The sequence below is a fragment of the Miniopterus natalensis genome, chromosome X (assembly GCF_054644295.1).
Source record: "Miniopterus natalensis isolate mMinNat1 chromosome X, mMinNat1.hap1, whole genome shotgun sequence".
In the NCBI taxonomy this organism is placed as follows: Eukaryota; Metazoa; Chordata; class Mammalia; order Chiroptera; family Miniopteridae; genus Miniopterus; species Miniopterus natalensis.
In genome coordinates this window covers 72682770-72708861 of record NC_142103.1, presented here as the reverse complement: position 1 = coordinate 72708861, position 26092 = coordinate 72682770, and the positions used below count along the sequence as shown (strand labels likewise).

The following is a 26092-nucleotide window of genomic DNA, read 5'->3' as shown; positions in this document are numbered from 1 at the left end:
TGGAATCTCCCCAAAGGCCTTAACTTTTGGGGGAAAGCAGAAGATGGGTGATCTTCCCTGGTCCTTAGGAACATTCATATTTGGCCACAACTTCCTGGTAGTTTTGTTCCATCCTATAATTCCCTCTACTCACCTTTCACCTGTCATTAAAATCTGCTGCTCCTGTAGAGTCTAAGAGTGGTGTTTGAGGAGATTTAGGACCAGGGCATCAAGCAAACATGCCTTCCTTGCATGACTCTTCCTATTGGTCTTACTCTGAGGGAACCTCCTCCCAGACATTCAGACAGAGACCAGCATCCAAGCAGATCTTGGATCCCCTGAGAGAGGTGTGAGGCACAGGAGCAGCTGGCAGGTTGATACTGGCGGTGGATCTGAGGCAAAATTCCTTCCTAAAAACAGACTGGGTGTCTGAAAAAGACCCCGAGGTCAGGAGAATGTGCAATCTTTAGGTTTCGTTCAGTGTGGGTTTTTCAACTGAATGGGGAAATGAGATGGCTTAGATTTATTTTGCACTGAAAGGTTCCAGTATATGGAACATGGTGGGCAGCTGGGACCCGGGAAGAGGGCGAGGCTGGACAAATGGACTTCCAGAGACATCTTACAATACTGGGATGAGAATGGAAGAGTAGATGGGGACATAGCTCCAACTTTTGAGCTGCCTCTACTCACAAAATTGTGCCCTGGGAGGTCTCGTGCCCTGCCTGGCATCTTGCTTGTCTGGCCTGAGAAATGGGGAGAAAATGCAGAGGAGGAAGTTGGCGACTTAGCATAGGGGGCAGAGAAGAGATGTGTTCTTCGTTTTGCAGGTGTTGTGTTTTTTGTTTGTTTGTTTTTGTTTTTAAATCAGGAGACTGGCAGAGACCTCCCTCCTCTGAGTCTCCCCAAGGCCCTGGTAAAACAGGAGCGGGGCAGGAAGTAGGAGACCTATTAACTGTTCTCATGGTCTGGGTAGAGGTCTCCCAGGCTGAAGAGGAGAGCAGGGGGTGGTCCGCACTGAGTGACACGCGTACTGGGGATCATGGAATTTTTCTGGGGGCAGCACTTCTGAAATCTGGATGGAACTAAGGCTTGTGTCAGAAAATTGTGCCAGAAAGCTGGAAAACCCCAGAATGTGACAGAGGCTACAGGGTGGGAACAGAGGGAGTGGGCTGGGGAGCAGTAATCCTGAATTGAATGGGCACGGTTTGAAGGTGAAACAAATTGTTGGTAAGTACGTGGCTGGGGTACAAGCAACCTTGGCCTCCCGACCATGTAGGTGCATTGTGAAGGTGCAGAAATTCTAGGTTTGTGTTGGGTCGCTCTGCAATTTCTATCCTCCTCCAGCAGGCCGCGGGCACAAGGCAAGGTGGAGCTTAAGTAGAATGTGCTTTTCAAACCCTTGAATATGGGCTTGTGTGCCTCAGAGGAAGGCAGAGCTCACACATTTCTCCACCTTTCTGTGTGTCTCTTCCATAGTTCCTAGACATGACAGGAAATGGATACCTTGGTTACCATGGAAACTGAAGCTAAGTGATGCATTAGAGTGTGGGAGAAAAGCAGAGGTGGTTCTGATATAAAGGCCCCTGGGAGAGTAGGTTTGAGCAAAACACTCCCATTGAAAGAATTTTAAATGTCCACAGGTACATTGATTCCTGTGATTATTATTACACACAAAACACAAAGGTGCATGTGTAAACACACACACGCGCGCGTGCACACACACACACGCAGATATACTTCATCTTCTGCATCATGCTGGTTGGCCCATAGGATTCTTGTGGGGTCAGGCTGTGCCATGACCACGTCAACATAGATCATCACCCTCTCATCTTTTCACTCTTTTTCCTCCTTCCCTCACTCCTACTTGCCTTGTCTTTCAGTTTCTCCTCCCTCTGTTTTTTCCTATGCCTCATGCCTTCTCGCCCTCCTTAGTTTTTCTTTCTTTATATTTATTTATAATTTATTTATTGTTGACACTATTACAGAAGTCCCCCATTTTCTCCCCCTTTGCCCACCTCCACGCGGCACCCACCACCCCTTCCTTCTGACCGACCATCACCACACCGTTTTTTGTGTCCATGGGCTATGTTCTTTGGCTAATCTCTTCACCTTCTTTCATCCAGTGAGCCTACGCCCCACTCCCCCCGCCCCCCAAGCTGTCAGACTATTCCATGTATCCATGCCTCTGATTCTATTTTTCTCATCAGTTTATTTTGTTCATTAGATTCCACATATAAGTGAGATCATATGATATTTGTCTTTCTCTGACTGGCTTATTTAGCTTAGCATAATAATCTCCAGGTCCATCCATGCTGTCACAAAGGGTAAGAGATCCTCCTTAGTTTTTCATCATGGTCCTCCTTTCCCTTCCTCTTTCTCTTTATACTTTGTTGTGGCTAAGAATTAATTCATTCTATTATGATCGCCATGAATATTGAGCTTTCAGCTCATTGGTCCGTGCAATCACAAAATTAATTTCAGACATCACTCTTTCACTGCAAATTACGATAAGTGATGTGAAATTAAATGAGAAGGAGCCATGAGTGTGAACAATAAGGGAACTAATTTCCATGCTGAGCTCAGTGAAGGAAATGTCATTGGCATTTGGTTTTCTGCCATCCAGCAGGTTCTTATTGCCTCTTTAGGTAACTGCCCTCCCTTTCATGTTGGGGGCTGATACCCTCTTCCTTTGTGTGCAGCATGATGTGACTGTCACCTATGGTGTCCTCCCCTCCCCTGATCGAGGTGTGAACATGAGGTCCAACTAGGTGCCCACACCTTGGGATCCGCTGGCAAACAGACCACAACAGGGTGAGGAGCTGTCTCATCTTGTCAGGGACCCTTATTCCTGCTACCAAGTCCCCCAGGGGCACCATTTGCATGGCCTTCATCCATTGTCTTTCTCATTCTTTTTTCTTCCCTCTCTTTCTCCTCCCTTGCTCTTGGCTAGATCCTTTTCGTTAGAGTCCTAACCCCACACGGACAAAAAGGATGGTTGAGGAGACAATGCTAATAAAATGTTAGAAGATGGAAGGCAGACAAATGACTTAGCTGATCTAAGCGCTTAATCCTAACCCAGCAGTGAGGAACGCCCCAGAGCAAACATCTTTAACCCCGCTCACCAGGCCTCAAACTGTCTGTGAGCTTGGCAGTGGCCTGTGCTCTTGCAAGTTAGGGGAAACTGCGCTATTGCTCTAAAGTAGAGTTACAGAACATTTCGACGATACCCACGACCCCTCTCACCTCCCAGTAGCTGGGCAAATTACTCTCCCCAGAACCCTTGGGGTTTGAGGAGAGACTTACTCCCTGGAACGGATGAGCCAGCAGATTTACGGATTTTGGAACCTCGGGCACCCAAACCCAATATAGGGATTTAAGAGAAAAATCTACCTGAAAGTTCAGCCCCTAGCCTCACCCCCAACTTGGTGTACAAACTGAAGGCATCTTGCCTTTTCCCACGGATACAGGAGAGTCTAACCTGGTTAATCTAACTATCACAAGCGGAGAGGTCACTAATTTTGTAGGGAAAGGACTCCCAAGTTTTCGATATTAGTCAGTTCAAAATATTTTCTAATTTCAGTGTGATTTTTCTTAGAGCCATGGGTTATTTAGGACTCTGTCTTCATTGACAAACATATGAGGGATTTTCTAATCATCTCTGTTATTAATTGATAGCTTAAACATACAACTCACTGAAGAATCAATTATTTTTTAATTTTACTTTTAAATTACAGTTGACTTTCAATATTATTTTTTATTACTTTCAAGTGTACAGCGTAGTGGTTAGACAATCATAAGACTTACAGTGTTCCCCCCGATATTTCCAGTACCACGCTGGCACCATACATAGGTATTACGATATTTTTTACTACATTCCCTATGCTGTAATTTTTATCCCCTTGACTATTTTGTAACTACCAGTCTGTACTTTGAAGAATCAATGTTTTATATACGCTCTTGGGAGTTTATGTCTTTAAAATTTGTCATGTAAATTTTCAGTGGAGTACAACACAAAAGTGGAATTGCACAAAACAAAAATGTACTGCTCAGTAAATTATTCCATCACAAACATCTGAGTAACTTCAGTGCAGGTCAAGTGATTTGGCCTGGCCAGCGACCCAAAAGCACCCTCGTGCGTTTGCCTGGTCACTACCATCTGCCCCCTCAGTAAATCTAACCAGTATTTTGACTTTTAGCACTTTAGTTTTGCTTGCTTGTAAACTTCATTACACATAATTAATAAGATCCTTACAGCGCATATCCTTATACTCTAGCCCTCCTTTGGCAACATTATACTTCTATTTATTGCTTTTCTTTGTGTTGTAGTTTGTTGTGTGTTGTAGTTCATTGATGTTCACTACTGAGTAATATTTCAGTGTGCCTGAATATACCACCATTGTCTTATTCATTCTGCTTCTAATGGGCATTTCAGTAGTCTTCAGTCCTGGAGTACTAAAAATGTTACTGTGGTGAATGTTCCTGCACTGTAGGTATGTGTGCTTTGGTTCACATGTGTAAGCATTTAAGGCTGTACTTGCTGGATCACTTTTATTACTTTCTTCCCTTGTGACTTGTCTGTGATGACAGTGGATATCCTGGTCTTTTTCATGATCTCAGAGGGAAAACTTTGCAACTACTACTAAACAGATTTGTGTATTACATCTCTTCTAAATTCTGTCAGTTTTCGCTTTGTGTAATTTAAAGCTCTTTTATCCAGTGCACTAAGGATCGCTATGCTTTCCTGATTATTTGACACTTTTATTATTCCTAAATGCCCCTGTTTATTACCCCTGGTCCTAAAAACTGCCTTATCTGTTATTATCCCTTTTCTTTTTCTTACAATTCATTTTCACATGAATGTGTCTTTCAAACCTTTCACACTGAACCTATCTCTGTGTCTATATTAAAGTGAATTTCTGTTCAAGAGCGTATTGTAGTATCTCCCAGCTATCTTGCCTAGAAATCACTGCCTTCTATTTGAGAGTTTAGAAGATTTACATTTAGTTTATGTATAAGTATGATTGGCTTGAAACCATCATCTTAGTATGTGTAGATTCCTTCCTCCCTCCCTTTCTTTCTTTTTTACTTTCAGCACTCTTAGTGCAGGAATACTGGTACCGCCCCTTAGTTGGGATTTGCATTTGCCTGAGAGTCAGTGAGGTTGAACATCATCGGTTCATGTGCTCAGTTGCCAACCACACACACACACACACACACACACACACACACACAATTTTCTTACTGTTGAGTTTTAACAGTTCTTAATATATTCTGGTAGCAAGACCTTAGCTGGATATGCAATTTGCAGATACATTCTCCCAGCTTGGGATTTGTCTTCTCAAACCCTTACCAGTACCTTTCACAGAGGAAAGAGTGTTTTTTGGTGTCATGCTTAAAACACCTTTGCCAAACTCCAGGTCAAAGACTTTCTGTTGTTTCCTTCTAAAAGTTTTACAGTTTTAAGTTTGTGATTTATGTCCAAGTTTTATTATTAGCGTTTCAGCATAAGGTGTGAAGTCCTTTTCCCTTTAATTATTTTTATATTAAATTTATTGGGGTGACATCAGGAGGTCCTTTTATTTTTAGATGGACATCAGGTAGTTTCCACACATTTGTTGAAAAGATAATCCTCTCTTCATGGCATTTGCATTGCTTTGGTGCCTTTGTCCAAAAGGAATTGTCCACGTTTTCTGAGATTAGTTCTGGAATCTCTCCTCTGACCTATTTATGTGTTTGCGTATCGTCACACTGACTTTTGTTTACTGTAGCTTTATAAGTTTTAAAGTGAGGTAATGTGATTCCTGCAACTTTATTTCCTTCACAATTGTTTTGGCTATTCCAGTTTCTGTTACTTTCCATATACGTGTAGCATCAGCTTGTCTATATCTAGAAAGCATCCTGCTGGGATTTTTATTGGAATTGCACTAAATCTATAGATAAATTTCAGGAGAACTGACATCATTAAGATGTTAAATATTTCAATCCATGACCATGGTGTGTTCCTCCCTTTATCTGGGTTATCTTTTATTTCTTTCTTCGGTGTTTTGCTGTTTTCAGTATACAAATGCTGTGCATCATCTGTTGGATTCGGAGCTCAGACTTGTCCTTCTTTTTCTGAGTAGTAAGAAGTACTTTTCTCTTAAAATGCATTTCCAAATTCTCCATAAATTCCCTTATTAGCTCTGGGGTGTGTGTGTGTGTGTGTGTGTGTGTGTGTGTGTGTGTATAAATGAATGAAAAAAGAATTATATGGAAAGAGAATTCTAATCCACAGTGATACAGAAAGCAGATCGGTGATTGAATAAGGCTGGATGTGGATGGCAGTCATTTACTGAGAAGGGGTGCAAGGGGATTTTATTAGGTGTTGAAAGTGTTCTCTTTCATGATTGGAGTGGTAGTTACACGGATGGTAGCATTGGTCAAAGACTGTGGAACTGTCCACTTAAAATGGGTACTTTTAAATTTTTTAAATTTTTATTTATTATTTCTTATTATTAAGTTTATCTTTATTGTTAAAAGTATTACAGATGTCCCTTTTTTTCCCCATTGACCCATCTAGCCGGCACCCTCGCCCCGCCCCAGGCCTTCACTACACTATTGTCTGTGTCCATGGGTTATGCATTCTGCACACCCACCCCTGCCTTCCCTCTGAGATTCGTCAGTCTGTTCCATGCTTCTATGTCACTGAATCTATTTTGTTTATCAGTTTATTATGTTCTTTAGATTCCACATATAAGTGAGATCATGTGATATTTATCTTTCTCTGACTGGCTTATTTCACTTAGCATAATATTCTCCAGGTCCATCCATGCTGTCCCAAAGGATAAGAGATCCTTCTTCTTTACAGTTGCACAGTATTCCATGGTGTAAATGTCTCAGAGTTTTTTTTTTATCCACTCATCTACTGATAGTAGAACACACTTGCCAAAGATACATCTGATAAGGGGCTAATTTCCAAAGTGTACAAAGAACTCATACAACTCAACAAGAGGAAGACAAACAATCCAATAAAAAAAAAATGGGCAAAGGGCCTGAATAGACACTTCTCCAAAGAGGACCTACAGATGGCCAAGAGACATGAAAAAATGCTTAATGTCACTAATCATCAGAGACATGCAAATTAAAACCACAATGAGGTATCACTTCACACCTGTCAGAATGGCTACCATCAACAAACGACTCCTGCTGCCGAGGATGTGGAGAAAGGGGAACCCTGGTACACTGCTGGTGGGAATGCAGACTGGTGCAGCCACTATGGAAAACAGTATGGAGGTGCCTCAAAAAATTAAAAATGGAACTGCCTTTTGACCCAGTGATCCCACTTCTAGGAATATATCCTAAAAATACTGAAACACTAACCAGAAAAGATATATGCATCCCTATGTTCATAGCAGCACAAGTTACAATAGCTAAGATCTGGAAACAGCCCCAAATGGGCACTTTTTTAAAAACAGAAATCAAAATGTTGCAGCTGTATATTTGTTAGACATTATAATAAAAAGGAAAAGTATAATACAGTACATCATTTTGTACAACATGAACTTAAAGAGTGCTCAAATTAATCATGATCAGAATAAAAATGTGTTTTCAACAAAATACTGAATGACACGGCGTCATATGTCCCTCACGTCAGAGGCCTTGGAGTGCTGAGCCTGCACGTGCCTGTCTCCTTGTCCTCCCCTACACTGCAGACCTGAAAACAAGGCTGAAAGGAAAAAACAGTTTTCTTCTGGTAGAAACAGTTTACTTTGGGTCTTAACCGATCCCAACAGTCATCTCCTTAGACACCAAAGAGTGAAGTGTGTCCTCTGGCGTCTCCTCTTACAGCTAAGTGCGGCCAAGATTTCACCAGTGTGTGTGATCTTGCTCCTCTCACGAACACAGCAGGTAGTCTGGAGCTGAAATTCAGGAAAGCCCCCAATGAATGTTCAGTGTCGGTATCAAAAGTTAAGCACAGGGAGAAACAAGATGGCAGCACAGGTAACAGCTGCACCCGCCGCCTCCCACAACCACATCAAAATTACAACTAAAATACAGAACCACCATCACTCAGAGCCTCCTGAAATCTGGCTGCACAGAAGCCCCACAACCAGGGAACTGAAGCAGCACTGAGAGCGGTAGGAGGGGTGCAGACGCGGGCGGATTGGGGCTGAATCCCGGAGACGCGGCCACGGGCCCACACCCGGTGCCCAGGTTGAAACCCGGAAGGAAATCTCGGCGGCGGAGGTTTCCCGGAGGAGGGAGGGGTCCCAGCCCCACAGCAGGCCCTCAGCCCAGGGCTCCAGGGCCGGGAAGAGACGTCCCCACAACTTCGGGCTGTGAAACCAGCGGGGACTCACTCGGATGCGCTCCCTCTGAGCCCCAGCGCCGGGCAGCAGCTTGAAAGGACCTGGGACACTCGGGGAGGAACTAACCTGCCTGAGATCTGGGCGAGAGGTGGAGGGGCACCTTTCTCCCAGGCAGAAGGGCTGGCAGGGGCCCTGGATCCTTTGGAGCGTCCACCCCACACACAGCCGGTGGGCAGGCGCCATATTTGAATCGCCAGCACCTGACTCACACCTTTGGACACGCCCCAGCCATTCCCGGAGGCCCCGCCCCCCCCGCAGCTCATCCTGGCCATTTCCGGGGGCTTTTCTATGCAAGTGGCCTCTCCAGCTTCATGCTTAGGACTTTCCTAAAACCTCTCAACCAAGCAACAGCGTGCCCCATACAGCTTGATAAATGGCCCCAGGCCTGGCACTAGCAGCAGCCTGCACTGGTTCATAGCTCGGCCTCTACTGGATAACGCAAAGCCCAGCACAAGTAGCAGCCAACTACGGTTTGCTGAGTAGCTCATGCTGGGTGGCCCTGGGCAAGGCACTGGCAGAGGCTGACTTTGCACCTCCCGGGAGGCCCCAGAGACAATGCACCTGGTGCTTAGACTCGACCACGAGTGACACTCAAGGGGCGCACTTGGTGAACACCAAAGCTCCACTGGAGTAAATCCTGATCCATAAGGGCGTCTCCAGCACAGCAGCTCTTTGGCTGTAGTTGCAGCTGGTCCTCACAGCTGATTGGCCTGGGGGGTCAGTTCCTCCCAGGGACGCCAACAGCAACCAAGGCTCAACTACAACAGAACAGTGCACACGGCCCACACAGGGGAGCACCCAGAAGGCCCAGCTCAGGTGACTGGGGAGGCTGAGCCACTGGACTCCACAAGACACCTACTACACAAAGCCACTCTACAAATTTCAGGAGACATAGCAGCTCTACCTAATACATAGAAGCAAACACCTGGAAGCAGCCAAAATGTGGAGGCAAAGAAACATGTCACAAAGGAAAGAACAGAAGAAATCTCTAGAAGAGGCACTAAATGAAATGGATCCAAGCAAACTAACAGATAGAGAGTTCAAAATAATGGTTATAAGGATGTTTAAGCAGACTGTTAGGGAAATAACTGAGAAAATCGATAACATAATAAAGTACCAATTTGAAATGAAGGCTACAGGGTCTGAAATGAAGAATAATTTAAATGGAATCAACAGTAGAGTAGAGGACGCTAAGAATCAAATCAGCAATTTGGAACATGAGGAAAGAAAAAACACCCAACCAGCAGAAGAGCAAAAAGAAAAAAGAATCCAGAAATATGAAAACAGTATAAAGAGCCTCTGAGACACCTTTAAGAGGCCCAGCATTTGTATTATTGGGGTGCCAGAAGGGGAAGAAAGAGACCAAGGATTTGAAAACCTATTTGAAAAAATAATGACAGAAAGCTTCCCCTACCTGGGGAAAGGAATAGACTTACAAGTCCAGGAAGCACAGAGGGTCCCAAACAAGAGGAACCCAAAGAGGCCCACAGCAAGACACATCATAATTAAAATGCCAAAAGTTAAAGACAGAGAATCTTAAAAGCACTAAGAGAAAAGCAGTTAGTTACCTACAAGGGAGCACCCATCCGACTGTCAGCTGATTTCTCAACAGAAACCTTGCAGGGCAGAAGGGAGTGGCAAGAAATATTCAAAGTGATGAAAAACATGGAACTACAACCAAGATTGCTCTACCCAGCAAAGCTATCATTTAGAATTGAAGGTCAGGTAAAGAGCTTCTCAGACAAGGAAAAGCTAAAGGAATTCATCACCACCAGACCAGCACTACAAGAAAAGTTGAAGGTTTTTCTTTAAGAAGAAGCTAATGAACAAAAGAATCTGATGAACTAAATAGATCAAGGGACATTGATGCATGCAACAGACGATCATATTTCAGAGGAAAGAGGGAAGGGGGTGGAGGTTGGGGAGAGATTAACCAAAGAAGTTATATGCATAACCCATGGACACAGTTAATAACAGGGTGAAGGCCTGGGAAGGGGGTGGGAGAGAAGTGGAGGGGATCAATTGGGGGGGGGGGGGGGGAATGGGATGCCTGTAATACTCTCAACAATAAAGATAAATTTAAAAAGTAAAAAAAAAAAAAAAAATTAAGCACAAATTCTTCTCAGAAGAAAATCTCTGTGGCCTGTGGAATCTTGTCAAGTGCTTGCTTGATGCATGTACCTCCCAAATGGGCACGTTTTTAATTTGTAAATTAAACCTCAGTAAAGCTGATCAAGGGAAACCTTGACAGGCACGAGGGGGGGATCTCATTGTGGTTCTTATTTGCATTTCCTTGATGATTAGTAATGGTGACCATCTTTTCAGGTGCCTGCTGGCCATTTGGAAGTCCTCTTTGGAAAAAATACCCATTTAGTTCTTCTGTTCATTTTAAAATCTGATTGCTTACTTTTTTTGTTATTCAGTTGCTTAAGTTCCTCATATATTTTCGATATCAACCCCTTATCTGGTATACGGTTTGCAAACTTTTCTACCATTCTGTAGGCTGTCTTTTCATTGTGTTACTGTTTTGATGCACAGAGCTTTTGAGTTTGCTACACTCCCCCGTTTGTTGGTTTTTACTTTTGTTGGCGCCTTTGGCACTGTGTCCAAAATAGTCATTGCCAAGACCAATATCGATGAGTACCTTTCCTGTGTTTTCTTCTAGGAGTCTTATAGCATCAGCTCTCATGTTTGAATCTTTGATCCCTTTCGAGTTAATTTTTGTGAGTGGTGTGTGACCTAGACGTCCAATTTCATTTTTCTGTATCTTTTTCTCCAACCACTATGGAAAACAATATGGAATTTCCCACAGAATTAGAACATAGATCTGAAAAATAAACGCATGTAAAAGTTTAATGGTAACAAAATACACTATACACACAAACACACACCATGTAAAAAAAATAGGTCTATCCTATGATCTGGTTATTCCACTGGTATAAATATATATACCCTAAGGAATGAAAGCAGGTGTTCAAAGAGATGTATGCACTTCAATGCTGATCACAGCATTATTCACAATAGCAAGATATGGAAAGCACCCAAATGCCCATCAACAGATGAATGGATAAAATGATGATGTGGTATATATACAGAACAGAATATTATTCAGCTACGAGAAAGGAGGATATGCTCCCTTTTGCAGCAAAATGGATGAGTCTTGACTACATTATGCTAAGCTACGTAAGTCAGACAGAGAAAGACAAGTACTGTATGATATCACTTATGTGTGCACTCTAAAAATGTCAAACCAATTTTTTTAAAAACACAGTAAAATGGGAGATTCTAGGGTATAAGTGTGTGTGTGTGTGTGTGTGTGTGTGTGTGTGTCTGTGTGTGTGTGTGGAGGGGGGTGGTAAGGTTGATGGTGTTTAAGGGTATAAGCTTGTAAGGAGCATTACATAAGCTATAGAGATCTAATGTACAGTATGTATTGAATGTAGACAATAACATTGTACCATAACTATATAATGTGATAAATATTGTTACAACCATATTACAATATATAAACGTATGACAGTACCACACAATACGCAGTGGTACATGTCCAGTTTATTCAATATAGGAGAAAAGAGAAACCTTAACTATTAGCTTAATTCAGAGGAACTCAGTTTGCTAATAACAATAGCCCCAACATAGACATCTTATGAAGAAAACATTCAAGGCTTTATCAGTCATTCAAGGATTCTACTTAAGTGCGCCAAGTAGAGGGCTCTAGCCAGCCTCTCTTGCTCTGCTGCCCCCCCCCCCCCCCATACAGATGAACCAAGTGTGCTTCAGGGCAAGAATTTGAAACTACAGCTGAGGTTAGACTCTATCTTCTAGGGAACATCCTTCTACATTGATTCTTGCTCTTGACTTCGTCCTTCGTCCTATTGCATCCCTGCCTTGTGCCTTGTGCCCTTTTCCCATGTGGAGGGAAGGAAGCAAGAGGAGATTTGCCAGGGTCACCTAGCCCTAGGGCTCCTCCCTTGTGTCCTCATTCCTTGTGCTATGACCACACAGTTGCCTGGTAAGCTTCATAAACAGGCACATGATCATTTAGCTCTCACCTGTCTCAGATCACTGGCTAAAAACAATGAGTAACTCCGAGTAGAGTCACATCTTCCTACTTCTTGTCTCTCTGGCTTCAGAAGGTTCACTTTTGCCAAGACCTTGTCTCTGTTATCTCCTCCTTCAAGGCTGCCTGAAGTATCAACATGCTATGATCCCTAATGTTTTCCAAAGGCCTCGTGCAAGTTGAGTCCCATGGACAGTGTAGGGGAGTTCTTTGTTCCGTATCCTTCAACTCTTAGCACCCACAGTCTTTTACATTTTCTTTTATGTGGCCATTGAGTGTATACACACCATTTCATTTCTCGAACTTTGTAAGCTGTGGATATGTCGACTATTTCGAAATAAAATTACCTGCATTTGCTGAAACACATACTAGGACAGGTCGGGCGTAGAGTCCACTTGCTATGTGGATGCTGAAGTGTTGGCACCTCCAGGACACTGTGAGAGTGTGTGAGGACAGCGCAAAGCCATATTTGAAGTGGGCAACGTTTGCCGATTTGTATGGTTTCTATGTTGTTAAGTTTAAAATCAAGGGCACTTGTAATATGGAGTCATCCAGAATTGGAAGCTTGACATTGGACAAATCATTTCCTCAATCTACTCACTGAGAAAAGGTGGTAGGGATTGGGGTGGGGGTTCCCGTGCTACTGGATTTCTGATACTGTCCACATACCTACTGCTCGGTGCTGTCTGAGACGGCGAGGCGGGCACAGTAACCTGACTGTGCAGGTGAGGAAATGGGGGCTCTGAGAGTGAAGTGACTCCCCACCTAGGTCACGGGGCTCAGAGGGGCTGGAGGGACATGGATCCCATCTGCATTCCAGCAGCCCCCCCCCCCCCCCACACACACACACATGCATGGAGTGTGTGGGTAGCAAGCGCGTGTCCTGTTTGCACACTACCCACTTCCTACCTGCTCCCATGCACAGGCCACACCACCTGCTCACAGCTGCCCTGGGAGCTGAGCCAGGCAGGCTGAGCACATGCTCCTGCCCCTATTACTCAGGTGAGGAAACAGAGGCCGAGAGATGACACGACTAAGGATGCAGGCCCAGGGGACCTCAGAGCTGGGGCACCCTCGGAGGACATCTAGTCCAACCCTATGCTGTGAGAGATGGGAACCCTAAGGGCCAAAGGGAGAAAAAGCAGGGCCAGGCCACTTGTGGAGGCGGTGGCAGAGCGGGGTGCCAGACCTCAGGCAACTGGGTTCCCTGCTGGGAGTCTCTTCGGTCACCTGTGCCACGAGGAACAGTAACTCCCGCAGAGCATCAGCGAGGTTGGAAGCAGATAGTGCACCAAAGTGCCGGACCCAGGGCCTGACGGTGATGCTGACCAAGGCGAGGAGGAGGAGCAGGATGGACGCCCAGGACATTGCCAAAACAGATGTCTCAGGGGGCTGTCAGGGCATTGGCTGGCCCCTTAGAAGTGTAGGAGGAACCTCCAGCGTGGGAAGCCGTGAGGGGTTAGGTTCTGGCTCAATGAAGGGAGACGAGGAGTGTCCGGGCAGTCCAGGTGGGTGGGCAGGTGGGTGTGATCAGAGAGTGCTGAGAGGTGGGGTGTTGCCCCCAAAACACTGTGAGCCCCTCGAAGGCAGTGACGGCAGACTGCAGTGGGCAGAGCACACATTTGAACTAAGAGGGTTCTGGGTTCCAGGCCCAGCGCTGCCACTCCCTGGCTGTGTGCCTTAGGATGAGTGTCTTCACTCTGAGAGCCTCGCTTTCCTCATCCGTGCAATGGGCCTGACCCTGAGGGCTGTCCGGTAAATAAAACCTAGGCCCACACAAGAAATGGTAAGTGGACATTCAGGGAACTTTATGCATAATAGTCAACAACCCGAATCGGTGAATCGAGGAGTGCTTGTCCATCAACCAGAGTGAGAGGAGTCAGAGGGCGCAGGCCTGGGTGGGGAAAAAGCTGTGGGAGCCTCCCAGGTACCTGCACACCTCATCCGAGGGCCTGGTGCACAGTAGGGTCTCAGGAAACACATGGGGAGATGCACTGTGGGCCTCTGTGGCTGGGGAGCCTGTGGAGGAACTGTGGCTGGGGCGGGGGCTGGGGGGGGGGGAGGCCTGCCTTGGTGCCATGGTTGCCCTGTGAGTGAGGAGGTAGTTCACCTCCAAGGTGACCATCCTGACCATCCTGGGGGACCCACAGTCTGGCTGCATTCCCCAGGGCCCTCCTGCCTCCCCTCTGCTCTCCTCCTCCCTGGCCACCTTGCAGGGTGCAGGGGAGTGGGCCCCTGGGGAGGAAGACCATGGGGAAGGGGTGTGGACAGGGGAGAGTGCTATAAACCTGCAAGCCTGGGGGCTTGGGGATGGCTGCTTTCACCCCCTTTCCACATGAGCTGCCATATCTCAGGTGCCCTCAGACACACACCTGAGGCTTGAGTGAGAGCCCCACATTCATCCAGGAAAAGGCATGTGTCTACTATGTGCACAGCAGGGCCCTGGGAGTTTTCCGGGTCATCGAGGGTGCAGAAACATCATGTATCATTCATCACACCAGGGCTGGGGCCCCAAGCATCCTTCGCACCCCACCACACACTCAGGCCGTGCACCTGGAAACCTAAAGGGAAGGGGACTCCATTTCGTTCAGAACCACAGAGTGTCCCTTTGGCCAAGCAGGGACCCAGCTACCAGGGAGGCAGAAATGACAGCACCTGGCAACAAGGCAGAAACCCACCCGAAGCTTGTCTTTAGGGGAAGGGTGCCGAGTAGCCAGTATCCTGGGGGTGCGACCTCTGCAGTCCCCCGGGACCCTGTGCTCCGAAGGGCTCCATGTGTGATTCAATGTTCTCTTGGAACTCTTAATAATTTTTGAGCAAAGAGATCCACCTTTGCATTTTCCAAGTTGTGTAGCTGGGTCTAGGTCAGGACCCAGTCCTGGCAGAAGAGAGGAGAGCCTCTTCTCAGGGAAAAGAGGCAATGGGGGCAGGGGCCCTTTCACTACTCTCTCCCTGCACTTAACCTGGGGTCTTGTCCTGCCAACATGTGGCTATCACTGGGGAACCCGAGGAAGCTCCGAACACTGTCCCTGCCTGCTCCCGACCCCTTCCCAGGGACCCTCTGTGTCTCTGCGCTCACTGTTGTCTGCTGGAGGAACTGCAGAACCAGCCACACCCCCCTCTCCCCAGCAGGGATCACCCAGCCCTTGAAGATGCAAGGACCTAGGCCTGGCCTTGGCCTCTCTGGGACAGCCCTGGTCCCACTGAAGGGCTCTGCAGCCCCAAACAAGCTTCAGGTCACGGCCACAGGCAATGGGCTTTCGAGGTCTGTAGTAGCTTTGTTTTCATTAAATCTACTCTCGGCAATAGTGATCCTCCTTCTCACTGCTGGAGGGGAGAAAATGTCACCTTTAGGCCCAAGGGACCGACAAGTTCAGGGATGAGGTCCTGAACTTGTGTGGATGTTGAGGGAAGGGCTCCGGTGCAGCACCTCCAGAGGTGGGGATGGGGAGGTGCGTCCTGGAGGGTGCCTGTGGGCCCTGCCCCTTGGTGGGAAGAACAGTGGCAAAAACTCATAGCCTCCATCCCATCCCTTCCCCCGCTTTCCCTGTTGGTGTCTAACTGGCGCTGCACCGTGTAGAAAATCACAAAATTATGTTGACCGAAGCGTCTCAAAACTCGTGGTCTCCACACTCACAAACACCTCCACCCCTCCCAGCGCCCTGCTTGCCTCTTAGGCAGAGGTGAGCCCGCCCCCACCCCCATCCCAGAGAGCCAACCATGGGCCACTCAGAGCAACACGTGCACGAGTAATGGACGAAACATCCCAATTCGTTTTGCAACTTTAATGTGACACTGATACCAAAAACACGACAGCACGACAACAGCACACAGTGAAAGCAGGAGGGCAAAGAGAGCTTTGTTTTGCATGCCATCTTTGATGGGCAGGCAGAGGTTGCTTAGAGTGCTATGTGGACACGGAGTCTGAGGAGGCACTCTGGCTGGGTGAGTGATTGCTGCAGTTCGTCAGCGTTGTCTGTAAACACAGGACACAACAGCGAAAACAGAAGTAGAAATACAGGTGAAAGAGTGAGGGATATAAAGAACAAAACAAGGGTCTGTCCACACTCTCATCGTTTTCCCCTCTCCACGCCAGGCCTGCCACCGACTCCTCACAGCCCCTCCTTGGCCCACCCTTCAGAGTCTCACTGATCTCCCGAAAACCTTACTGGATCCAGGAGAAGAAGTCGGCACTGGTTCTGGCGGCATTTCTGGTCCGGATGGTGGAGCTGGTGCTAGGGCCATCTAGGATGCTGGTGTTGGCCCCACCGTTGGTGCCACTGCTGACGCCAGCCCTCCAAGTGGTTCTCCTGTTGGCACGGTTGCTATTCAGAATGTACTGATGGTATCTGGCCCAGAAAGCAAAGGGGATCCTGGCCCAGGCATCGCCAAAGTCTCCGTCCTCATCCCAGGTCAGGAGCTCCGCCTGTATGTCATCCCAGCTCCACCGTCCAATTAGAGCTTCATCCCCGATGTTCATCTGGGCCCTCATCTGGGCCCGGGCATGCTCCTCGGCCATATCCACATCCATCGTCTTGAAAGCATCATCCACAGCCTCCAAGAAATGAGCCTTCCAGTCCCGGGGGTCTCGGTTCTGATACTGTGATGGAATAACAGCAACCATCCTAACCACTACCCCACGTTCACTGAGCACCTGCTTCCCGCCACACACCCTCCTGTGCACTGTGCGTAATCATAATAAAAATAAAGACCACTGGGCCCGGCCAGGCGTGGCTCAGCGGTCGAGCATCGACCTTGGATCCAGGAGATCGTGGTTAGATCCCTGGTCAGGGCACAGGCCTGGGTTGCGGGCTCGATCCCCAGTCAGGGGCGTGCAGGAGGCAGCCGATCAATGATGACTCTCTCATCATTAATGTTTCTATCTCTCTCCTTCCCTCTCCCTTCCTCTTTCTGAAGTCAGTAAAGATATATTTAAAATAAATAAATAAATAAATAAATAAATAAATAAATAAATAAATAAATAAATAATGCCACTGAAGTCGGGCTCCTCTTATTCTGGACCAGACCTGGGATTTCACTCCATCCCTCACACGTACTACATCTGTGAACCTGAGCAAGTCACCTAGGAGCCTTTCTGAGCCTCAGTGTCCTCGCTGGACAGACAAACAGCATAAGGAGCCCATGACCGAGAAACAGACAAGGTGTGGGAAGTGCCAACCCTTGGGCCCGGCCCCCAGCAGAGGCTCTCCGTTACCTGGGCGATGAATCTCAGCACCCTCATCTTGCTGGTCTCGTGGCGGGCCCGCAGGCCCCAGAGGAATTCATACTCGGGTGGGCTGCTATTGGGGATCTTCTTGTATTCCAGGTACCTCAGTGGAGAGGAAAGTAATAAACTTTGCCTCCAGCCAGGCAGACCTACGGTTGCACTAATGGCTCCCAGGTGGCCCCTTCCCAGTCCCGAAGCTGCAGCTCAGCTCCTGCAGGACTGCCCTGGACCTCCGGCAGGTGCTCCACTCCTGAGCTCACTCCCAGGGCTTCTGCCTCCAACACTGAGGCCTTCAAAGCCCTGGGCTGTCGATCCTGCCCGGCAGCCATGTGAAGGTACGGGGGGACATGTAGGGTGTTTGTTCATGGGAAGGCCACAAGCTTTGTGCCCCCTGTCACAATGACCCCGGATTCCTGTTGGGTGTGTTGTAAACAGAGAAGCCATTTCTTCAGGCCCCCTGCTCTGAGCACACCCCACTGCAGGGTCTCATCCGTGGCCGGGCTGAGCCCTGGGACAGTCCACCATAGAAAAGGGCTGTGAAGGGAGGAAACAGTCCACCAAGAGCAGCGAACTCCGTATATACTCCTGACTGTGTGCGCACGCACATGTGCTAGTGCACCAGTGTAGGTGCTCACGTGTTCCCCCAGGACCGAGGACAGGGTGGGCCCTGGCCAGAAAGTCAGGAGGGCCGGGCCCCAGGCCTGAATGGGCCCCGTACCAGCCGGGGCCATGCTCAGACTTCCACTCTGCAGCCCCAGGTTGCTGGGATGTAAAGCAGGGGATATTCTCCTATAGCCTGCAGGGCAGGTGCCGAATGGTGTGGTGGTTGTAACCTTTCCTCAAGAATGCCCCGGAACTCTGATCTCCCCGGCACTCACACACCCCCACCCACACTCACCCCAGAGACTCCATCCCTCTAGTGTTAAGATCCAGGATGGGGAATGGCTTCCTCAGCCAGACCAACACACCAGGAAGGCACGAGTGCGAGACAAAGTTAACTCGGTTAATACTTACTTCTGCTTCACAAAGTCGTCTGTAATGAGCTTCCTCAGATCGCCAAGGAATGGATGCCTCACCCTGAGGGCAAGGAAAGGGATCCATGACTAGAGCCAGTGGCAGTGCCCAGATGTGGGCAGCAGCACTCCCTACCAGGATTGAGAGCTTCCTGGCCTGTGGGGGCAGCCCCATGAGGCCTGGGCATGCAGCAGAGGTCTGACGGCCACCTGTCAGCAATGGCCTACATAAGGGTTTGTTGGAGCCCCAAATGCTGGTGGTTTCTCTTAGATCTCCTCTGGGGACAGAAAGGGGGCATGGAGCAGAGAGGGGGTTGAGAGTTCAGGACCATTTCGCCACGCACCCTGGTGAGACCCTGCGTGCTCTGCCTAGTCCAGGACGCCCACTCCCCTGCACCAGAAGCCTGGGGCTTCCTGTGCCCAACGACAACGTTGAGGGGCAGCGAGAGCCCAGAGAGTCCAATCATACCCAGGGCGCAGTCCCATCTTGCGTAGTGCCTCCCAGAGGACAGCTGCCAGTGGAGATGAGGTACAAGAATTTAGAACACGAAGGTGAGACAGGGGACAACCCCCACGGCTGCAGGTCCAGCAACTCACCCTCGCTGGCACGGTTGCCATTCATGAAGATGACTCCCAGAATCACCAAGAGGAGACTCAGCCTGGGAGTATCCTTGGTCCTAAAGGTGTAGAAAGAGGGATCCTGTCCAGCAGTCATTTGCCCAAAGGACTACAGCCAGCTCACCCAACTAGCCTTTCCCAGATTGGTCTGCTACAGGGCAGTTCTTCCCACTCTGTGCATGGCTTGCTACCCGACCCAGACAACTCATTCGCCCCCTTGAGATTGCATCACTTCATCCATCAAAAGTGGACGCTCACCCCCCCCCCCCCACACACACACTGGGGATTCTGCCAAGGATGGGGCTAAGCAGGGGGAGCAAACACTTGCCAAAGGTGTGTCCAGAGGTTCATCCACACCTTCCCTGCCCTTTGCCCATGGGACTTACACTGGATAGGAAGCTCCCCAAGGACCAACCACTCTGCCAAGCCCAGGCCAGGCACTTAGCATGAAGAGGAAAGCAACAAGAAGCCTGCTTTCTTGGAAGGAAGGGGGTGGGGCGGGCGGGGGTGGGACCTTGACCGCAGCAAGGCCTCAACCACCTGGTAATCACTTGGCACCACTAACTGTGGGTGCGCACAGTGCTAGGCCCTCCAGCCCTGTTTCCCTGTTTCTCTGAGAGGAGGAGGCCACAACCCTCCTGCCCTTTCTCACTTTCCCAGGAGGCGCGCTGAAGAATCCCGCGTGCAGACGAGAATGTACAGATGTTCTTCTTTGTCTATCTCCTTCAGGTGGATCCCGAACTTCTACACGGGGAGAAAGCAAGCATGTGAGGTAAAAAAATCCACGCTGGGTGTCCTGCAGGCGGTCACTCCATTCCCTGTCAAACGTTTCCTAGGCAAGGTACCCAAAGTCCTGGGGGTGGACAGAAGGAGAGAGGACGTGGAGGAACTGGCCTGTGGGAGCTCTGGCACTGGCCGAGGCAACAGGGCCCACTTCAGGAGACAAGAGGCCCCCAAGAGCACCAGGGGGTGGGTGACAAAGGGGAAGAAGTATGCAGTGGAAGCTCCCAGGTGGAGAAGCTAGGCAAGGCTTCCAGGGGCAGGCAGTACTGAGACTGGGCCTCCAAAGGCTGCAGGGTGCAAGGCTTCCCTGCTGCTCTTGTTCCACAGAGCTGTCCCCAGCCCATCCCCACGCCCACCTTTTCCAGGGTGTATGTTGCTCGTTCAATGATCTCAGGGAAGTGTTCATCGTATTCTCGGATGACGTCCTTCAGCATGTCTGCAGGAGGGAAGAGGTAGGGAAAGTATCTGGGCTGAGCAGGAGCCACAGAGCTGCGGCCCCTCAGTCACCCCTGCTGAGGGGGGCACAGTCAGAACCCATCAGTCAAGGCCTGATAATTGGGAGCATCTGATGGGGAGGCCACTAGGGAGGACTGGGGGAGGAGGGCGGGCAGAGCTCAGGGGCCGGGTATAGCTGTCCACCTGAGCGCTTGATGGGGATCTTCTTGTAGTCCTTAATCATCAGATATTTCACCAATTTATTTGCCTGGAGAAGGAGAGGTGAAGGCATGGGTGAGCTCAAAGAACTGGCCAGCAAGGAAGGAGGAGGGGGAGGGGGAAGGGCAGACTCCTTACCCTCTCTTGCAGAAGGGTCACGTTGCGGGGTGGCAAGCACAGTATGTGCCTCGAGGGTACCTGGGATCTCAGGGCCATCGGGGGCCGAGGGGCCATCTGAGCCCATGGGGCCACCTGAGCGCGTGGGGCCATCTGAGCCCGCACTGTCAATGGGGGCTGCGATGCTCTCCAGGATGGTGGGACCGCAGGAGGCTCTCTCTCCTCCTCACTGCTCTCATACTCGTCATCCAGGTGCTTGGACTGTAGCATTGGGGAGAAGAGAGACCCAGGGCTACCAAGCTTACTGTGCCCAAGCCCCTGGCAACATCTTCACCAGAGCAGGTACTTGGAAATAAGAGAAGCAGGAACATCGGATGGCGTGTGCAGAGGACTTACTAAGTGTCAGGCACTGAGCCAACCTCTTCTCCCTCCAGGCTGGAGGGTAGGGACTACGTGTAGTAAAAACATGCTGGCACACTTGTGTTGTAGAAACTTGGACAAGTTGAGAGAAGAAGAGGGGAGAGGAAGGGAAGGCAAGGGAGGACAAGAGGGGAGGGGAAGGGAAGGCAAGGGAGGACAAGAGGGGAGGGGAGGGGAGGGGAGGGGAGGGGAGGGGAGGGGAGGGGAGGGGAGGGGAGGGGAGGGGAGGGGAGGGGAGGGGAGGGGAGGGGATGGGGATTTGGAGAGTACAGGGAGGTCTCACCTTCTTTGTTCTCTTGCCTCCCATCCTGGCCCAGGGCTCAGCACTGTTCTGAGCAGTGGCAGCTGCACCCTCAGGCTCAGGGGCGCTCGTGGCCGTCTTGGCCTTGGCAGCAGCAGCTGCCACAACATTCTGAGGCTCCACCCACCGAGTCTTAGCGAGAGCCTTCCCAGACTTGGTCGTCTTGGGTCTGGTGGCTGCCCCCTCCCCAGCAGATGCTGCCTGGGGCACCCCAGAGGCAGCACTGGGGCCCTCCGAGGCAGCCTCTTGGGCTGGGGCGGGTCTCTTGGGGCGTGGGAAGGCTATGCCACTGACACCTGCTGGCTGGGTGAAATCAAAGACATCATTCTGACCCAGAAAGGCTGTCTTGGGCTGGGTGGCATCCACCTCACTGGCACATGGAGCCCGAGAGGAAGCGTAGGCAGTACTGGGACCCTCGGTAGCGGCCCCCGGGGCCTGGGAGGCTGGCTGGGATTGTGAGGAGGTTGCTGGAGCCCCAGAGGCAGCCATCTCACTGGTGACTGGTATCTGGGGGCTGTGCGGAGAAGCAAGGGTTGTCTCAGGGGTGGCTCCCTGAGCCTCGACCGCATATGTCATGGGCTGGGTATCTTCTCTCGAGGCCTGGTCTGCGGCCAGCGGGTAGTTAGTGACCACCTGATTGTAGAGGGCACGGGCAGCAGAGGCAGCAGCCCGAGCAGCACGGTTGGAGGCGGCAGCTCGGGCTACATTGGCAGCTCGAGCCTCCGCCTCATTGGCAAGTGTTTCTGGATCCAGCTGAAATGCCTCCACCAGAGTCTGGGCCAGCATAGGGTTTTCCAGTTCCCAGGGCTCATTCTGCAAGGCCGGAGAGAAGGGTAGGGGAAGGCAGACAACTTTGCACACTCGCATCCTGCTTCCCTGTGCTTGCCAGCCTCCTCCAGGCAGCCAGCCAGCCAGCCAGCCCCAACCACCCCCAAGACCCTCCCCGATCCCCCTTTCTCCCAGCAGGAAAGGGAAGGTTTGGTTTAAAGTGGCTAGGCAGTCCTTCCTCACCAACCCTTCCCTTCATCCACTCCTCTCTGCGCACCCCCGCCCCAGATTAGCAGGGCTAGCAGGTGGCCAAGAAGGGGCCTCACCGCCAAGAGGCGAAGGCCTGAACCCAAGCTCCCAAAGGCTCTGAGGAGATGAATGTCAAAGCTGGTGAAGGTGCCATAGCCTCCGAAAGCACCAAATTCTTCATAGTCGTTTCCTTCAACCATCTCTTCTTCCCCAACTTCATCGCTACCCTCATCCATGTCTTCAGCGCTGTAGCTTTCTGATTCCTTGCGGAAGCTTCCCTCAGCCATGCTGGGGTCCCAAGAAGAGAGCTCAGCCTGAGAGGGAGGGTGAGGCCTCTTCAGGGGGAGGAAGAGGGATCCAGTGGAGGCGGGATTTCTCAGGAGGTGGGGGTGGGGTTGGCGGCGGCCGTCGTCCCCTTACTGGGCAGTAGGGGTGGGGGGTGAAGTCTATTGGGGTAGGTTCTGTCAGAGACAGAGCCCTAAGAGAGGGATAGAAGAGGCCGGAGGAGATCTCCCCATCCACCCGTCCGCACTGAAAGGAGAGTTGAGGTCCGAGCAGGATCTCCATCCCAGCGACTCGATTTGAAAGAGGGGTGGACTGACAGGCTTGGGTCTGAAGAGCCCCAAAGGGGATGGATGCACTGAGATAGGGGAAACAAAGGGCCTGAATTTAAGGGCTGGAGCAGGCAGCCAGGATGAAGGGGGAGCACATGAGGTGTGAGGGCTCAGACACATGGGGACCGCGGAAAGCGCTGGGAAACTGAATCCCAGGGACCCTTTGGCGAGGTCCGAGGTCCCGGTAGGTGGGGGCGATTCAGGGGATTCCGGTCAGATTGGGCTCACACAGGAGCGCTAGGGGTAGATGGGGAGGGTGCCTCGGGCTAGGTGAGGCTCCAATTGGACCAGTGGAGGTCTCAAAACGCAGGGTTGCAATTCCAGGAAGGGGGCAAAGCGGTTAGCTGGGTAAGAGTGATCTAGGAGTTGTTGGGTGGGGATGGGGCCCGTGTCTAAGGCAGCTCAGCCCAGAGCACGCGCACGGGTCGGGTCGTAGGATCCGGTGTCACCAGGGCTCGGATCCGGGAGCCTGGGTCTGGCGGCGGGGAGAATGGGGCTCCTGTCTAGACCGCGGGTCTAATGTGGTTCGGGTTTTGAGTGCTTGGGTTGTGTTCAGCTCCGGGTGGGGGTGGGGGTGGGAGCATTGCTGGGGGGTAGGGTGCGTTGTCCAGGGAGGAGTGGCGCAGCGCGCCGGGTTCCACTCGCCCGCTCCAGGTCCTGTCTGAGGCTGGATCCTTACCTTCCCTGGGGCTCCAATGGCGTCGCTCCTCAGCACCAGGAACCCCGCAGCCGCGCCCTCGCCTACTGCTGCCAGCACAGCAGCTCCGACCACCCCGCCCCTTTTCTCTGCACACCCCCCGCAGCTGGGCAGCCTGCGCATGCGCCGACCCCTTCAGCCCGCCCGCTTTCCCAACAAAAGCCCTGTCCACCAGGTCCCCAGTGCGCATGCGATTCCGCGGGTGTGCGGGCTGGATGGCAGGGCGTGGGGGCGTTTTCTCCTTCCCGCCAGATTCCCCTTTCCACCCCCGCCTCTGACTGCAGGGGCGCGCACTCACACCCTGTGGTGCAGTTCAACCCACCCAATCATCTACCCTCAATACCCCCCACTTTTGAAGCTCTGCCTTCCACCTTTCCCCTTTCCCCTAAGCTCCTCCCGTGTGGTCTGGAATCCACTATGCCCTGCTTCCCCAAGATGACCCCTAGGTCACAAATGCAGAGGTCTCTAGCAACAAGGGAAATGTAAATGGCCAGAGGATGCCAGTTCCCTTTGTGTCCCCCTCCACTATTCATCCCTGTGGCCTCCAGGCACACTGGGAACATTTGCTTCTTCAATCGCTCCTTATGCAGCTTGTACATCACAGCCATATCTGTGCTGGGGCTTGTCTCCCTCTCACGGCTGCCCTGGGAGGTGGATGTCCGCATCCCCATTTTACAGATCAGAAAGCTGAGGCACAGACACATTCATTGCATGGACTGATTACACGAGGCCACAGAGCCAGGAAACGCAAATGCAGAATTTGGGCCCCATGTTCCACTAGTGCTGGCCTGGGGACTGAGGCACCCTCCCCTCTTCAGTTTCAGCGACAGCTCCACCACCCACCTGCCCCGCCCCGTCAACATCTGTCCCAAACAAGCAAGGTTTGCGTTCTGAGACCTAAGCTCTTGCTCTGCACCGGGGAGAACACAGGTAGAGGCCCCCAGCCCCACCCCTGCCTACTCTATGTGGATCCATTCAGGTGTGGGAATTGCTCCTTGGGGTCCACTCCCCACACCCACTGTCAGGCCTTTTCCTGAGTGGCACAAACACGCTGCCCCTGAGGCCTTCCTGGTGCCCACTGGAGCAGCCAGGACAATCAGGCACTTGTGTGTCTGAGCCATGGCAAGCCCTGATTCAGAGTAAATGTTTGTCCTGGTTCCTTCCAGGGCTGGGGCCTGGGGCAGCTGTGGTCTTGCGGGAAGAAGCTGGGCCGGGCTTCAGAATTCCAGGGATGGAGTGCCAGTCCAGTCTGTCGCTAGCTGTGTGAGCCTGCTCAGGTCACTGGACATCTCTGAGCCCAGTTTCTCAATCTGCAAAATGGGAAGCACAAGGAGCGCTCACTGGGGTCCTACCCAAGGACACACGTGCCACTGTGCTTCCATAATGTCTGGAGAGACTGCTTTGGAGGCAGACAATGCCATGTTCACATCTCAAATCGAAACTGTACTTTTTGCACAAACCGTACTGGACTTTTATATGCATTTTTTATATCAGCCTCTCCAGGACTCCTGTGTATGAATAGAAACTATTGCTAGAACCACAGCTTTTTCTCTCCGGTGACCGATATCAATTGTGCCTGGCTGAATGGCTTTCCTCTGCTGTTGCATAGCAACCTCCCTTGTCGGCTGCCTGTGTCTCTTCAGCCCTTCCTGGGTAACACATTTCTGTGGGAGGTGAGCAGACCCTAGACACAAAAGCCTTGACAAACCGCCATATGCTGATAGAAAAATGCTATGTTCCCATCTCAAATTGACCTGTGCTTTTTTTTTTGCTTTTTTTTTTTGCTTTTCTTTACAAAACCCATAGTGGACTTTTATATTCCTTTTTCTTTCCATTTTATTTTTACTTTTTATTGGAACTTAACTGACATATTACATTACATTAGTTTCAGGTGTACGACACAATGATTCAATATTTGTATATATTGCAAAATGCGCACCACAATAAGTCTAGTTAACATCCATCACTACCCATAATTATATTTTTTTTCTCATGTTGCCAACTTTTATCCCATTCGTTTTTGTATCCACCTCTTTATATGCTATATGTTATGTAACTAAATATGCTAATATGCTAATAACTCCAAAATCTATATCCTCAGCATGAACTTCACCTTCGGGATCCAGATCCATATATTTACTCTCCTACATGACATCTCCACCTGGATGTCTCAAGGGATCCTCATAGAAAGTCTGTCTAGAACCGGTACTACCCACCCCTTCTGCACACTCACCCCCTGCCCCA

General features: G+C 50.2%; 1 protein-coding gene and 1 non-coding gene across 3 annotated transcripts; both read right to left on the bottom strand.

Moving 5' to 3' along the window:
* Positions 1-16157: 16157 nt before the first annotated feature.
* LOC148090567 (melanoma-associated antigen D4) lies at positions 16158-23875 on the bottom strand. 2 transcript variants are annotated; one of them, XM_087813675.1, is made up of 13 exons: positions 23831-23875; positions 22615-22851; positions 21503-22333; positions 20821-21060; positions 20668-20731; positions 20385-20464; positions 19898-19989; positions 19225-19304; positions 19097-19139; positions 18629-18691; positions 17603-17717; positions 16557-16987; positions 16158-16363 (listed from the first exon to the last, which is right to left on the bottom strand). In XM_087813675.1, the coding sequence occupies exons 2-13, from the start codon at positions 22822-22824 to the stop codon at positions 16354-16356; spliced, it is 2259 nt and encodes a 752-aa protein (XP_087669801.1). In that variant the 5' UTR covers positions 22825-22851; positions 23831-23875; the 3' UTR covers positions 16158-16353. The 2 variants fall into 2 exon arrangements, with proteins under 2 accessions (XP_087669801.1, XP_087669800.1); XM_087813674.1 differs by lacking the exon at positions 23831-23875 and having other exon boundaries at positions 16158-16987; positions 22615-22885.
* LOC148090568 (small nucleolar RNA SNORA11) lies at positions 17960-18089 on the bottom strand. Its single transcript, XR_015713746.1, has one exon. It is a non-coding gene; the product is annotated as a small nucleolar RNA SNORA11 (small nucleolar RNA).
* Positions 23876-26092: the final 2217 nt, after the last annotated feature.

What these genes read in the sequence shown, in the direction of transcription:
- LOC148090567 (XM_087813675.1), bottom strand. Translation starts at nt 22,824, where the DNA reads ATGGCTGAGGGAAGCTTCCGCAAGGAATCAGAAAGCTACAGCGCTGAA. An exon ending in CAGGCCTTCGCCTCTTGGCG is followed by an intron (nt 22,334 to 22,614) that starts GTGAGGCCCCTT and finishes CCGGCCTTGCAG; the next exon opens with AATGAGCCCTGGGAACTGGA. An exon ending in GATCCCCATCAAGCGCTCAG is followed by an intron (nt 20,465 to 20,667) that starts GTGGACAGCTAT and finishes TCCCTCCTGCAG; the next exon opens with ACATGCTGAAGGACGTCATC.